This window comes from Myodes glareolus, chromosome X (genome assembly GCF_982192425.1).
Source record: "Myodes glareolus chromosome X, mMyoGla1.1, whole genome shotgun sequence".
Taxonomy (NCBI): domain Eukaryota; kingdom Metazoa; phylum Chordata; class Mammalia; order Rodentia; family Cricetidae; genus Myodes; species Myodes glareolus.
In genome coordinates, this window is record NC_142053.1 from 117,479,957 (window position 1) to 117,494,937 (window position 14,981).

General features: G+C 36.5%; 1 protein-coding gene across 1 annotated transcript in view; it reads right to left on the reverse strand.

The window, feature by feature from the left end:
- Map3k15 (mitogen-activated protein kinase kinase kinase 15) overlaps positions 1-14,981 on the reverse strand; it is a 121,839-nt gene that overhangs the window by 92,093 nt on the left and 14,765 nt on the right. The window contains exons 2-3 of the mRNA XM_085684891.2: positions 14,382-14,521; positions 12,209-12,232 (exon numbers count right to left, since the gene is read on the reverse strand). Coding sequence (XP_085541017.1) covers positions 12,209-12,232; positions 14,382-14,521 — 164 coding nt within the window. The remainder of the gene's footprint in view (positions 1-12,208; positions 12,233-14,381; positions 14,522-14,981) is intronic.

The following is a 14,981-nucleotide window of genomic DNA, read 5'->3' on the forward strand; positions in this document are numbered from 1 at the left end:
TAACCTGCTCCTCTCTTGCATGCACCTGGGGTTTTCTTTGCCCAGTAAATCTCAATGACAACCTTGCATAATGATTAAGTAGGACAGAGGCCAAAGTCTGTGAGCATAATTTAACGTGATCTATGTTCTCTTGTATTCTAGAGAAAAGCACTGGTTCTGACAGAACTCAATTTTTAGTAGATGTTTTTCCCATACTGCTAATCTTTGAGTTGAAGCCATTCTTTCTATTTGATGGACAATTTTCAGAAAACTTTTATCTAATGTACAAGACTCATGTACACTTATTTAGAATAGAGTAGTTTTAATGCTAGGCCTCATATATCTGAAAAATAACAAAGAAATTAGATTTGGAAAGTATGGTCTGGAATTGCCTGTCAGACTCTGAAGAATACATGTTTCAGTTTTGGATTACAAACCCTATTTATGATTTTTAAAATATACTTAAAATTAAAAGAACTGGAATTGAAGACCACTAGTAAAAAAAAAAGGGCCCACGTGTAATTATTTCAGATTGTGAAACAAGTTGTGCCTCAAGGAACGATCAAAAGGTAAGCAAGGGTCAGTGGCCAGTGAGATGACTACCATAAAGTTGTCCTCATACTTTCACAAAGGACCATGACACAGAGTTGCCCCATACATATCATATTCTCTGTCTCTCTCTGAACTCACGCCCCCACTTTTTTTAAAAAAAAGCAATCAAACAAAAAAATGGATTCTACATCAAGGAAGGGGGAATAAAAGATTGTAAGAGCTAGAATCTCAGGAAGTCTGCTGTGACATAGTCTTTCCTCAGAATGCCTGAATAAAAAAGACTGGAACAATAGCAGTATCAGTGGATGTGGAAGGGGGAACCTTTCCGGGGTCCTATCCTTAGATAAAGAACTAACTATTTGCAACTACTGACAAATGGGAGAAGGAGAATTAGCTTCTCCTAGGATGAGCTGTCTTATTGGTAGTCTAATGCAAAGTGTCAGCCTTGAAATAATATATACACAAACAAAAACAGACTCAGCAAGTTGAATTCATATATATTTGTCCATACACACACACACACACACACACACACACACACACACATATATATATTCAAAGTAAAGGAAGTTATCCACTTGACAGTGGAGAACATTGGAGGGTTTGAGGGTGGTTTGCTGGGAGGAGGGAAGTGATGTCATTCTGTGTCAACTAAATACATAAAACATATTCTAGACTTATCACCTAATAAGGAAGACTTAATAGCTAGATGCAACATCCACTCAGTAAGACTCATCAGAGACATTACTAATCAACCATGACAGGGACAGCAAAGGACAAGATAGTTCAAGAGCTCAACTGCAACAGTCATTCATGGAGAAATTAAAATAAGTGCCCCTGCCCAAGGCTATACCCTTGAAGGAGCTGCATTTAGAGTAGAACATAGAGGCACAGACTTCACTGTAGCCCAAGCAAGTCACAAAACTAATATGCAAGTTACAAAAACAGCAGACCCAGAGGTGGGAAGGAAATCAATAGACACTGTTTCAACAAAAAACTACCTTAAAAATGTCCATTTTCTTTTTGTTAGCAAAACACAGAAAATATGCAAAGAAATAGGACAGGGTAAATCATAATACGGGGGAAAGAGCAGGCAGCATTATCTGCCTTTGAAAGAACTTAAATATTGAACTTAGACAATGACCTTTAAACAGATATTATAAATATGTTGAAATAAAAAAACAAACAAACAAAAAATAAATATGTTGAAAGAACTAAGGGAAACATGAAAGGGTAGAAAGTAGAAAGAAGCAAGAGGAGAAAATGGGAGCAGGAGAACTGACAAAGACAAATCATGTCTAGAAATTCCATAATGAAACTAATTTTGTATGCTAATTAAAAATAAACAACAAGAGTCAACCACATGGTGCAGTGGGTAAAGCTGCTTCCTCAAAGTACTGACAATCTGAGTTCAATCCTGGGGCTCTCAGGGTGGAAGGAGATAAACAACTCTTGCAAGTTGTCTATGACATCCACACAGGTTCTACGATATGCACACCCATATACGCAAAACAAATAAATACATAATAAATGTTACAAAGTGTAAAATAGAATTAAGCAAAGCCATAAAGGGAAGGCATGATAATAATGTCTCAAAAAAAAGAGTATCCATGAACAAAAATTATTGCAAAATGGTAAGAAAAACCAAATGAGAATTCTGAAGTGGGAAAATTCAATCATCAAAATGAAAACTTCACTGGAGAAAGACAAGGTAAGCAGACCTCAAGTTAGAGTGATATCTCCATTAATGCAACCTGAAGAACAGAGCAAAACTGATGAAGAACTATGTGCAGAGTATTAATTAAATGTGAGATAATATTAAATGCACCAGTATATACAACATGTAGTACTAGTCCCTGAGGAATAAAGACAGAAAAAAAGTTCAAAGAAATAATTGTTGAAAATTTCCTAAATTTGATGAATAACACTAACTCTACATTAACTAAGAAACTCAATGAATTTCAAGCAGACTGAAGACAGAGGTCCAAACTCAGACACACTATGCCCTGAATCTTGAAAGATCAGACTGGAGAGATGACTCAATGGATAAGAGTCCTTGCTATTTGAACATGAGGAGCTGAGTTCAGATCTCAGCACCCATAAGAAGTCAGGCATGGTTGTACACCTGTAAACCCAGTGCGGTTAGACAGGAAGATCACTGGCTGATAGCCAGCTCCAGGATTAGTGATAAACCCAGTTTCAACAAATAACACATGGAGTGATAAGGCAGGATACCTTGCAGCTTTCTCTAGCCTCCATATGCAATTACACCTGCACAAATATTTGCATACATACATACATACAAATCCTAACAAAGACAAGAGATAAAAATGTTGTCTCATCTCTGTCTTTCCTTCATCTCGTCTATCCCATTCCCTCAAGTTCTCCTCAGCCTTCCCCTTCTCCCCTCCTCTTCTCCTTCAAACCTCCCTTCTCCCGCCCCCCACCCCCTGCTCCCAATTTTATCAGGCAATCTTGTCTGTTTCCAATTTCCAGGTGGGTCTATATGTGTTTTTCTTTGGGTTCACCTTATTACTTAGCTTCTCTAGGATCATGAACTATAGGCTCAATGTCCTTTGTTTATAGCTAGTATCCACTTATGAGTGAGTACATTACCACATGGCTGGGGCAGGCTGAGGGGCCACTGACAGTGGCACTGGGAGTTGTCTCTATTGCATGTACTGGCTTTTTGGGATCCTATTCTCTTTGGATGTACACCTTGCTCAGCCTAGATATAGTAGGGAGGGCCTTGGACCTTCCACAAAGCAATGTGCCTGCCTTACCCTCTCTTAGGATTAGATGGGGGTGGGGTGGAAGGGTGGGTGGAGGGACTGGGAGGAGGGGAGGGAGTGGGAATTTGAATTGGCATTTTTTAAAATCTAATAAATTAAAAAAGTTGAAAACAACAAGAAAAAAAATGGCATAGATAAAGGAATTTCAATAAGATAATATCTTACTTTTATGAGAAACAATGAAGGTGTTGGGATGACATTTAATGTGCTGGGGAGGGCTAGAAAATGCATTTATAGGTAATGGCACACACCTATAATCCTAGCACTTAAAGAGACAGAAGCAGGGCTGCTTATTCAAGGCTACCCTGGGCTAGGCCAGGTTGAGCTCCTTGGCTCAACCAAGTCTCAAAGAACCAAGGACTAAGGAAATTGTTCAGTGGTAGATTGTTTGGCTACTGTATACAAGGCCTGAAGTTTGATCTTTAGCACTGTAAAAATAAAATGTATGATTGCTAATTTCTATCTTAACTTATTTAAAAACTAAATTTAGAAATTTAATGTATTTAACAACAAGAACAAAAAATATACAAATGGGAATAAAGTTGTACTGGAATAAAGATAAAAGAAAAGCAAAAATGTCAAAACAGAAAAAATGAATCCCACCCTACCATACACATATGCAAATACACATGTAAATTTTCTTATCAGTTTCATTTAAAAGATATAGTTAAGCCAGATATGGTGGATCATTTCTATAATCCTAGTACCAGGAGTCTGAAGCAGAAAGACTGCTTTGAATTTGGGCCACATAGTAAATTTCAGGTTAGTCTGAACAAAGGTGTGGGTCAATATGGCAAAATAAAAGACATCAAAGATATTAATTAAATAATCCCAGGCCTATGTAACATGGAGGCAGATTAAAGGCACAAGAATAAAATCTATTTATATAGACTTCTGAAACAAACATTTCTGCTGAAATCTTGCTAGCCTTACTACTTTTGCAAACCTATCTTCCCAAACAGCATAGGAGTAAACTTTGCTCTAGTCCTGCTGAAATCCTAATAAGGTGTGAAAACAGCATTTTGACAAGTAGGATGTGTGCTATGACAAGTTCTTGCTCCAGAAGGCAGAGCCAATGGCAGCAGGAACTGATGAAGGCTTCCATGCAGCTAGGAGAGGAGCTGAGTTGGGAACAAATGTTTAGCTACTGTTAGAGAAAAATAAGAAGAAAGAGAGGAAATGCATGAACCCTGAAATCAGCTCGGTGAGTTTAATAAACAGGACTGAAGAGACAGCAGGAATCTTAACACTTGGGGAGGTAAAAATACTTCCTTAGAGAAAATCTTTCAGAAACCATCCCAAAGTTTAAGAAATTTGTCAGAAAGAAACTGGGACTAATGACTACATTTTTAAAAGTAATCCATGAACTCCAAATGAAAGTAGCCTTTTGAGTGTGCTTCTTTTTTTCTTACAAAGTGGAAGAGTGGGCCCCATGCATCTTTAAAGGATGAAAGACATTCAGATTTTTGTAGGTGGATAAACAAGAAATTAAAAAGAAAAACAATGATTAGTATAACATATGTTATACTAATATGAGTTATTTCAAACTGTTATAAATAAAATACTCTCACGAATCCAACTCATAAGAACAAATTTAACAAAGGCAGTTTAGCTTACTCCATGAAGAGGTATCACAACTAGTATTCTGGCCACATTGATATGTAAATCTTCTTCTAGATACTCTAAATATTCCTAAAAGGATGATTATGTAGAGCAAATGAGGTTAGGAGGCTGAGAAACAACTTCTGTATGCTGTGATTACCATTAATGAATGGCAAGCAGCTCTGCCATGTTGGAATGGGCAAGGAAAGCAGGAAGTACCATACGTACCCTAGCAATGTCACACCTTAGATTCTTAAGCACTTAGCATTGTAAGAAGTGCTTCTGGTCAGAAAATAATTTCAGATATGCAATAAAGACAAATCCAGATAAAAAAGACCTCAAAATGGGTCACAGTGTTGGATAAATGTACATAGGTTTAGGAGAGAGGATAGAAAGTCATAAAAGGAAAAAAACAAAGTCTTTAAAGAGACAGAGTACAGGCAGTCATATATTAAAAGAAGTAAATAAAAATAAGCCACAAAAAGATGGAAAATTCACAGAGAGTCTGGATTATGTATATTATTGTGTTTTCTTTGAAACTATTGACTGTGAAGGAGCTAAGTAACCAACAGATATACTTTAAAGGTATCTTGACTTTATAATTTGAGTCTAAGGATATATTGCTTTGGAAAAGAGGTTCTTCTTTTGTTTCCACAGAGGATGAGAATCTGTGGAATCCTTCCAGACTAGTGTGGTTTGATGGACCAAGAGCCCTTGAAAGGTCACCTTGAACACCCCTCAAAAAATTACTTCACCCAATAAACAACAAGAAGCAGTTTGGGGAAGAACTATGCCCATATCCCTAAATATTGTTTATAAATGTTTGTTTACATTTAAACAGGGATATGCTATAGAGATTTGCATTGGTATGGATCTTGACTTTTTGATATAAATTTAAGGTCAATTTTGTTATACAATGTGTATGTATTTCTGCTCTTGACTTTAATAGTCATGCTAGTTAGATTTTCTAGATGTACAGAGATATTTCAAATGGATAGGCATTCTTCAAACCTTTCAAATTCAGCAGTCATTTCTCTGTGGGTCCTGCATGTCCAGTTCATCAAGCAGCCCAGGCAAGAGCAGTTTCTTACCCAAATGCCTAACCAACTCCATAAGGAGCCTCTTCAATGTCCACCTTCCTCTTGTAGATATTGATGCTGCCAGGAGCAGATATGTCTCATTGTTCTGAAAAGTCCTAAGTTCTTAAAACATTTTAAAGTGGAGGTGATGTGGGATTCTCTTCTATATGCGGTGATTACCATTAATGAATAAAGAAGCTGCTTTGGGCCTGTTGATAGGGCAGAACTTAGGTAGGCAGGGAAAACTAAACAGAATGCTGGGAGAAAGAAGGGCGAGGTTGGGGAGAAGGCATGTAGCCCACCAGAGACAGATGCTCGGAACTTTACCCAGTAAGTCACAGCCACATGGTGATACACACATTAATGGAGATGGGTTAAATATGGAGTTAGCCAATAAGAAGCTAGAGCTAATGAGCCAAGCAATGATTTAATTAGTACAGTTTCTGTGTGATTATTTTGGGGCTAAGCAGCCAGAAACAAACTAGTGGCATCCTTACTACAGTAGCATTAATTTCTCACTTCCTGTCTTTCTCCCTATCCATCTCTTTCTTTCCTATGGATATGATATGACCAGCTGCTTCCCTACAATGATACAAAACTGTACCCTCAAACTGCGAGCCAAAATAGACCCCTTTCTCCATGAAGTTGTTTTTGTTAGAGTATTTTATCACAGCAACAGGAAAAGAAACTAAGATATCACATTTGATTATTTTGGCTCCAAAGTCATGACAAACTTTAAAAGTAAAGAGGAAGAGTAAGGACTAGGAAGAATTCTCTTATCCTTGAACTTAGGTTTAACTATATCTATATGTTACAGAAGATTTCCATAATTTAAAACAATTGGCAGCATCTGTTTCTCAAAGAATTTTCAATTCATTGGGATTATAAAGATAACCACTTAAATAGGAACAATGAGTTTCTCTAAAATCTTATTTTCCAGAAAGAAATAAATACCTAGTCCAAAGGTCAAGAACCAGATTAAGTTTTTAATAAAATGGTACTTTTAAATAATGTGATCCTATTTTAGAAATTTAACTCTTTTTTTTTTACAAAACAACTGAACTCTGGCATTAGGACATGACAAGTGAAAATGAGGTCTAGTATTATTTCAACAATTTCATCTATAAACATAAAATGGAACCTATACCAGCCTATAATTCTTCTGGGATTATAGAAATAATATAGGTCACAATCTCTCCTCTCTGTTAAAGTTATGTAGCTTTCAGTTAATAAACTCTCAACTCAATTGAAACAAATTATTTCTGTGCTCATCAGTCTGAGGAATGTATTCCTTACTCTTGAGGTACATATGACTTTTATTGTTTCTGCAGTGAAATGTTTATCATGTAGTGGATACCCAGGTGCATTATTCAGATCCCCCAAGCTGAGAGTTCTTCAGCAGATCAGCTCCACTGTTAGACCCTTTTGGAACTTTGTCAGAGGCAAAATGTACCTCATCCAATGCTATACTCCTTCCAGGAATATATGAATACAAGAATGACAACACAGGACAGGGACAGCACAGAAAAGCCCTTCCAAACTCAGACCTCCTAGGGAACGGGGCCACAGCTATCACTATCAATGAGCCAGCATCACAGTTCTACTCATCTCTGCTCAAAGGCTTCATTCCCTCCACTTACCTAGTGTGGACTTCAAGGCCACTTCTTAATAAGCCACTTGGACCCTAAACCAAGCCTTAGACTCTTCTTTTAGTGATTCATATAAATCAACCCATGAAAAGGAAAATTAGAACAAAAGAAGTTACAGAATACCTTTAGATAATGTACACTACTGACAAAGTACCAGAAAGTTCCAAGGTTTAATAGACAAAATAGCCTCAGGGCTTGTTATATTTTCAATATTTTCTCTTCCATAAAAATGCACTCTTGATCTGTCATAATATAAATACACTATAGATAAAAATACAGCAAAAGTGAGAAGTCATTTTCCTAGTACTCTGACAAAGAATTTTGTAGTTTCAAATACCTGAATTATAAACTAAATGTGGTATTAAAAGATTTTTGTGAAAAGTGCTTTTTATAATCAATTCAGAAAAAAACAAATTAATAGTTTTATTTACAAGAACAACCAAAAGAATAAAACTTTAACTGAATTTAAATCAAAGAGGTAAAAAATGAGTATTCTGAAAATGATGAAACACTGCTGTCAGAAATGAGACAACCGAAATAAATAGAAAAATAGCCCATGTTCATGGATTAGAAAATGTAGTATTGTTAAGAGGACATGTTTGTTATGTTTCATATTGCAGTTGCAAAACACCTTACAATAGCAATTTAATGAAGGTTTTAGTTTTGCCTCTTGGTTAGAGGATATGCTCTGTTATGGTGGAGAATGTGTGAGTGTCCAGCTATGATAATTTCCAGCATTGAAAAGGGAGGAGCATAAGAATCAAGAGTTCAAGGTCATCCCCAGCTACATAACAAGTTCAAGGTCAGCCCTGGCTAAGTGAGACCCTGTGCCAAAAATCAACAACAAAAAATAATCTATAAAGCCTCTGATGAGGGACTTGGCTACAGACTATATGAAGATCTTTAACAATTAATAGTAAGCATACAACCCAATTTAAAAAGGAAGAAATGACTAAAAAGAAATTTTATCACAAAACTGTAAATAGCTAATATCAATAAGAAAATGAAGATGGTCAATATCACTAGTCAGTATAGAAATGTAAATTTAAACCACAGAGCTAGCACTTCATATTCACTAGAATGGCTATAATGAAAAGATATGCATACAAGGTAGACACTAGGAATTTGTGAGGGTATGAGAAAACTGAACCTCTCAGGGTCATGTAGCAAGATAAAACAGTACTTTGGAATCATTGTGACAGTTGAGATACATGCATACATATGCCCACACACCTCAACTGAGAAATTTCACTTCTGGTCTCTATCCAAGGGGATGAACATATGTCTACATAAAGATTTGTACTTGAATGTTCATTCAAAAACAAAAAGTGAGAACAACCTAAGTCTATTATTGAGAAATACAGAGAATAAATGTGGAATATCTGCACAGTAGAATATTATTCATCAACAACAACAAAAACAGATAACTATGAGTGTATTTTACAACATGGATGAGTTTTTACATTATGCTAAATGAAAGGTACAAAAGAATACATAATATATGGTCCATTTCTATGAAAAAGCAAATCTATAAAATATGCAGAGATTAGCAGTTTCTGAAGACTAAGAATGAGAATAAGGATTGTCTGCAAGTAGACAGCTTGGGGACTGATGTAAATATTCCAAAACTGGATTGTTGCAATGGCTTACCAACTCTGTAATTTAATAAAAATCACTAAGACAGACAGTGGGCTTAAAACAGGTAGAATTTATAGTGTGTGCATCATATCTAAGGAAAGCATTAAAAAGTTGGGACATGAGAATATGAACATTATCTGAGAAGGGGTGAACACAAACAGTTCCCAAAGAGTAAAGGAGCCCATAACAGCTGGGAAGGTTCCAGTTTGAAACCTATGGTTGGGTTTATAATCTTTCAAATCCCTACACGCATTGCTCCTAAAAATGAAGACAAGTATGCCTACCCCTCTTTCATATCAACTTCAAGTCAATGCATCTAAGGCACAATTCTAGAACCAGCAAACTTCCCCCTGAAAACTTCAAAACAGCTTGGTTTTCACTTATATAGAAATTATTTTAAAGATACGACAGGATGTCTGCATGCTCATAGAATGGCATTTAGTCTGTACCCGACTCACGAGCTTCACACTTCACTATGACTATGGTGGTTGTGGTGATAGCGGGGAGGTGTGTCTGTGTATTAATCCTTCCAAAGTGATCACAAATCAACAGCTCTATCAGTTTTTCTCTTGTAACTCTGATGTTATATGACTGTAGGACCCAATCCACAGACAAGGGATATAGAGCAAACTCTTCTTAAAATTCAACCGATTTACTTGCTATTTTGCTTTAATGTTTAATCACCATTAGCTGTAAGCTGTCCATTCTGCTGATGCAAACCATTCTTTTTTGCCTTATTTCTATCCCATCTGCAGTGGAGGAATTAACTCTCTTTTATTACCAGAAAGAGGATAATATTGTAGGATGAGCATGAATGCAAGCACTCCTGGTTTATTTGCCTTTAGTCTTTCCTAGTTGATGCTGTTTTCTTTCCTTCAAGTTATCTCCAGTCATTCTCTATAGTTCTTATGAATGCTGTGATACTTCATACCTTCTCAAGCATTAGAATACAGGGCACTGAATTTTAATGAAATGCCAACTGTAGCAGAGATGGCTGTTGCCAAATCCTCTAGAGTAAGTTATTCCCAAACAAACCACACTGGAAAAATGAGGCTAAGTTATACTTAGAATTACTACAAATGTTAATAGAATTCCTGGGTGATTAGCCGGGTATGCCAGAAAGGCACACATATTCCCATTTCTTTTCTGAAGAGGAACTCCAAACCACCCTGTCTTACATTCTAAATATGCCTGTTTACAAATCCATGTTCCAATGGTAATCTCTTTGTTTCTAAAATGTCATCCCTCACGTGGGGAATTCTGCTGGTGTCCTGAGCCCCTTAGCTGCTCAGTGGGACCTTCTGTGAGGTAGTCACATAAAGCTCCTACTCTCCTAAAGAGCGTGCCCTGCTAAGAACCTCATTTCCTGGACCCTTTCCACCATGTCCCTGCAGGAACTCCAAGTAGAATATTAGAAGTGGCAAGAAAGCCTTTTCTATTCTAGAAAGGCTGGTGGGAAAGAAGCTGTGATCCAAGGGTTTATTCCTGAGTCTAGATTACAATTTCTCAAAATACAATCCCATATATCAGAGGTTGGGTGGGAAGAAGCTTGGGGTACATTCAACAGGAAGGGCTAGAGAGATGACTCAGTAGTTAAGAGCAGTGGCTGCTTTTCAGAAGACATGGGTTTGATTCCCAGCACCTACATGGTAGCTCACAATCATCTATAATTCCAGTTCCTAGGGTCTGATGTTCTCTTCTGGACTCCATGGACAATGTATGCATATGGCACACAAATAGACATGCAGACAAAACAATCACGCACTTAAAATGAATTCTTTGATTTATTTTGTTTTTTTTTGAGACAGGGTTTCTCCGTTTAGCCCTAGCTATCCTGGAACTCGCTTTGTGAACCAGGTTGGCCTCAAACTCAGAGATATATCTGCCTTTCTTTCCCAAGTGCTGGGATTAAATGCATGAATTACCACTGCCTGGCTGATATGTGTGTGTGTGTGTGTGTGTGTGTGTGTGTGTGTGTGTGTGTGTGTGTATGTATATACATATATATGTGCGTGTGTGTATGCATATAACATATATTTACATGTTTATAAATGTATGTTTACATAAATAAAAATATTATGTAGAGGAATTTTGGTACATTTTTGAGGAGGCGAGCTGTTGTAGTGTTTTTTAGGGTGACAGTTTCATTAGCCTGTTTAAAGCAACACGGTAATGAAACTCTGCGAGCACAGGAACTTGTTTGATGCATATCTGGAGACTTCAGTACTTAAGGAAGAAACAGAATGAAATGGAATTCTATCCCACTTCTTTTCTACTGCGTCAGAAGTCAGGTGTGGCCCCCATATGAACTGGGGTACAAGTTCACATTCCTCCATTACCAGGAAAACTTTGGTGGGCAAGTATGGAATGTTGGCCTCCAGCAAGGCAAAACAAAACAAAACAAAAATGAGCAAACAAACAAAAGTCTTTTGTTGACTTCAGGAAGAATGACCCAACTCAAAAAGAAACAAGCAGATTGTACTAAGTTCAAAGCCCTAGTGAGTAATGAATACATACTTGCCCGAATTGACCTTTTGCCCCACTCAATGAATGGCTGAATGGGTCTTGACCTACCAACGGAGTTGAATGACAAGCAATTTCTGGTTGTTTTCTTACAATCAAAATCAACAGGCATGATTTTAAAAAGAATCACCCATGTGGGCTAGTAAGATAGTTCAGTCAGTAAATGTACTTGCCACTAAGCGTGAAGATCTAAGTTTAATTCCTGGTACTTACATGGTAAAAGATAGCACTAACCCCAACATACATGTGATGGTGCATGCCCCTATCATTATGTCATACATAAGCAAAATAAATAAATATTTTTAAAAATATTACTGCTATCTGAAATATCATTAGTCAAGCATTTTACCAATCTACATAAATATGGCTGAAAATCTTAAAATGTAATACTTACTATGTTTTTTTGAGTAACCATATCCTGAAAAGAAAAAGAAAATATGAATATAAATTTTAAAGTCAATTCTCATAAGCCAGTAGTCTCTCCAGATCAAAGGTTTAATCATTTGGTTTACCCTTTGAAAGCTTCAAACAGAATGAAACTCTACATTCAAAATTCAGATGCCAAGGAAAACTGATAATTGGTTAGCTCCGCAAATACTGGGGGAGATGTATACTTAAAAAACATTCTCAAATATATTAGAGACACATTTATTCATATATAGTTTAAGATCTCACTTTGGGGTGCTTGGTACCCTGGTCCTTGCCTTGCCAGAGAAGACAGTAAAGCACTGGCTATGCTTCAGCGTGAGCATTTCTTGAACAGACTAGTATGAAGGCTTAAGGCCATCCCATAGTCAGCCTTCTCACAGAGAGTGTTGTTCAAATCGTCCTGACCCCACTGGAGCTGTCTGGGCATGCTCAAAGTATAATGACAACAATGTTTGTTAACCTAGCATGCTGACTATACAGCACTTGATTGTAACATTTTTACACTGAAACCCGACATTTATTTTAAAAGAATACATAATTAAATAGCCTCCATATAAAATATTTATTATATAATGTGACATTTCTGGTTTCAGGTAACAAGTGCAGTCTCCTGCTTTTGGTGTATAAATGGCTAGTCATTTCTATTTTTAGGAAATAGTTGTACTATTAAAGAATTTGCAAACTCCACAACTGTAAAACAATAAAATAAAACTTATTAAGTCATAGAATTTTATTGAAGGTTTTGCTAAAACATGGTCGAGGAAAAATGTACACGATTAAGAAGATACATTCTAACTTCATATTTCTCAAAATATAAATAATCTAAATTTTCATACCTATAATTCCTAAAGATTTCTAAATACAACTTATTTAATGAATAGAAGTCCATATATAGAGAGATATATAATAATTTAGATTGTTTAAAATCTTTGGAAACTTCTATAATGTAACATACGCTGACAAAAGTTTTCTTCTTAGTCATATGAAAGATTTCTGCACAATACAGTCCCGAGCTCTAATTACATGGTACATTTTTATGTAAAGTATATGTAAAATTTACTATATACAGGTTATATATCTGAAACAGGTAGCATTTCTTGCAGGAAATAATCTCTAATCATTGTAGAAACCAGAAAAATCTGGTTTAATATTAATCTCAAGAAACACAAACATCCAACTTTGGTACCAAATTGTATTGCTATATACACATGAGCTTTAGTACCGGGGGAGCTGAACACTTAGGAATAATATCTGTGAAGTCAAACTTTCTAAACCACTGGTTCTCATCCCTGGTTGTAAATGTGCTAGATTTAAAAGATAAAAATGTATCTGGTCCCACCCTCAAAGGCTATGATATTTCTGATCTGGGTGTGACCTAGGCCTTGGGGCATTTACCAGCTCTTTGGGTGATTTTAAAGGCCAGTCAAGGTTGAGAGGTGCTGCTGTAAACAAACTAATATATTACTCTTAAATTGATTTCACACAGACCAGGATTACCTAGCTACTGCTAAAACCATTCAACACTATTCAGAAAAGATGAAGTTTGGAACAACTCGGATTAGAAATTTACATTTTCTTAATATATTTTAAAACATTTAAAAGTATTTTGCTGTCCAAAAAAGCTTGCATGAAGCTTTCAAAAACCACATTTTTGAAATTCTCAATAATTACTGAGTTGTGCAGGAACATACAGGTTTCCACAGTTAAACTTTCCTTTCAGATTAGAGGAAAATCAATGAAATATTGATTATGTCTATGCTAATTTTTTGCTCATTTTGGTAACCATTAGGTTGTCTTCATATGATTACTTATGAAAGTTGAGAACTATTTTTCATAATGTGTATATTTGATGAGAACAGCCCATGAAGGGACTCAGAGCCTTGTGTTTTCATCAACAGAAACTAACAGATTTTGCTTTTGCTTCCTTAACCCTGAAGTGCTGGGTGCTTGCAAAAGCTCAATATAGCAAGGATGCACACACTGCAGCCAAGAAGTTTTCGGTGGAAGCTAGAAAGTGTGGTGGTAAGGAAGAAACTCTACAAGTGATTCTTTAGTGATTTCCAACCTCCAGTGCTAGAAGTTACATTTCAAATGGACATAAATTAAGTTTCCAAAGGAAGGTAATCAATGCTCCTTACCTTCAATGACAGAGCAGTGTCAGCATCAGTATCATAGTACAGAATGACGTTATTAGCCATATCAAAACTCTCTCGGACTCCAAGATGGTAGAAAAGGGAAGGCTGTCTGGAGATATCACTCATGTCCACGATAGCAACATCTGGAATGAACAAGGAGAAAATAGTTGCGGGGGGGCTGAGATGATCTTTGTACTTAATTATTCTACTTGCTGCTGATAATCAATACAGATTACAGCAATTTCATATTTCTACCATCAGCTTTTTACATAAAGTAGAAGTGGGGAATGATTTAACTAGGATTACCTCCCATGAACTGTAAAAGAACAACAGTAAGAATTTTTAAGAATGAAGAATGTATGCATGAGTATGTATGTGTGTGTAAAGACACACAGACACACAGACACACCCACACATACATTTTTGAGACAGGGTCTCATTATGTAGTCCTGGACAGATGGCCTAGAACTCACAGAGGTGAGTTTGCCTCTGCCTCCCAAGTGCTGGGATTAAAGGCATGTGACACTATACCTGTCTTGTTTTCCTTCCTTAAGTGCTAAGAATAAATTTTCACTTAGAACTTGCTGACAGATTTGTTTTCAA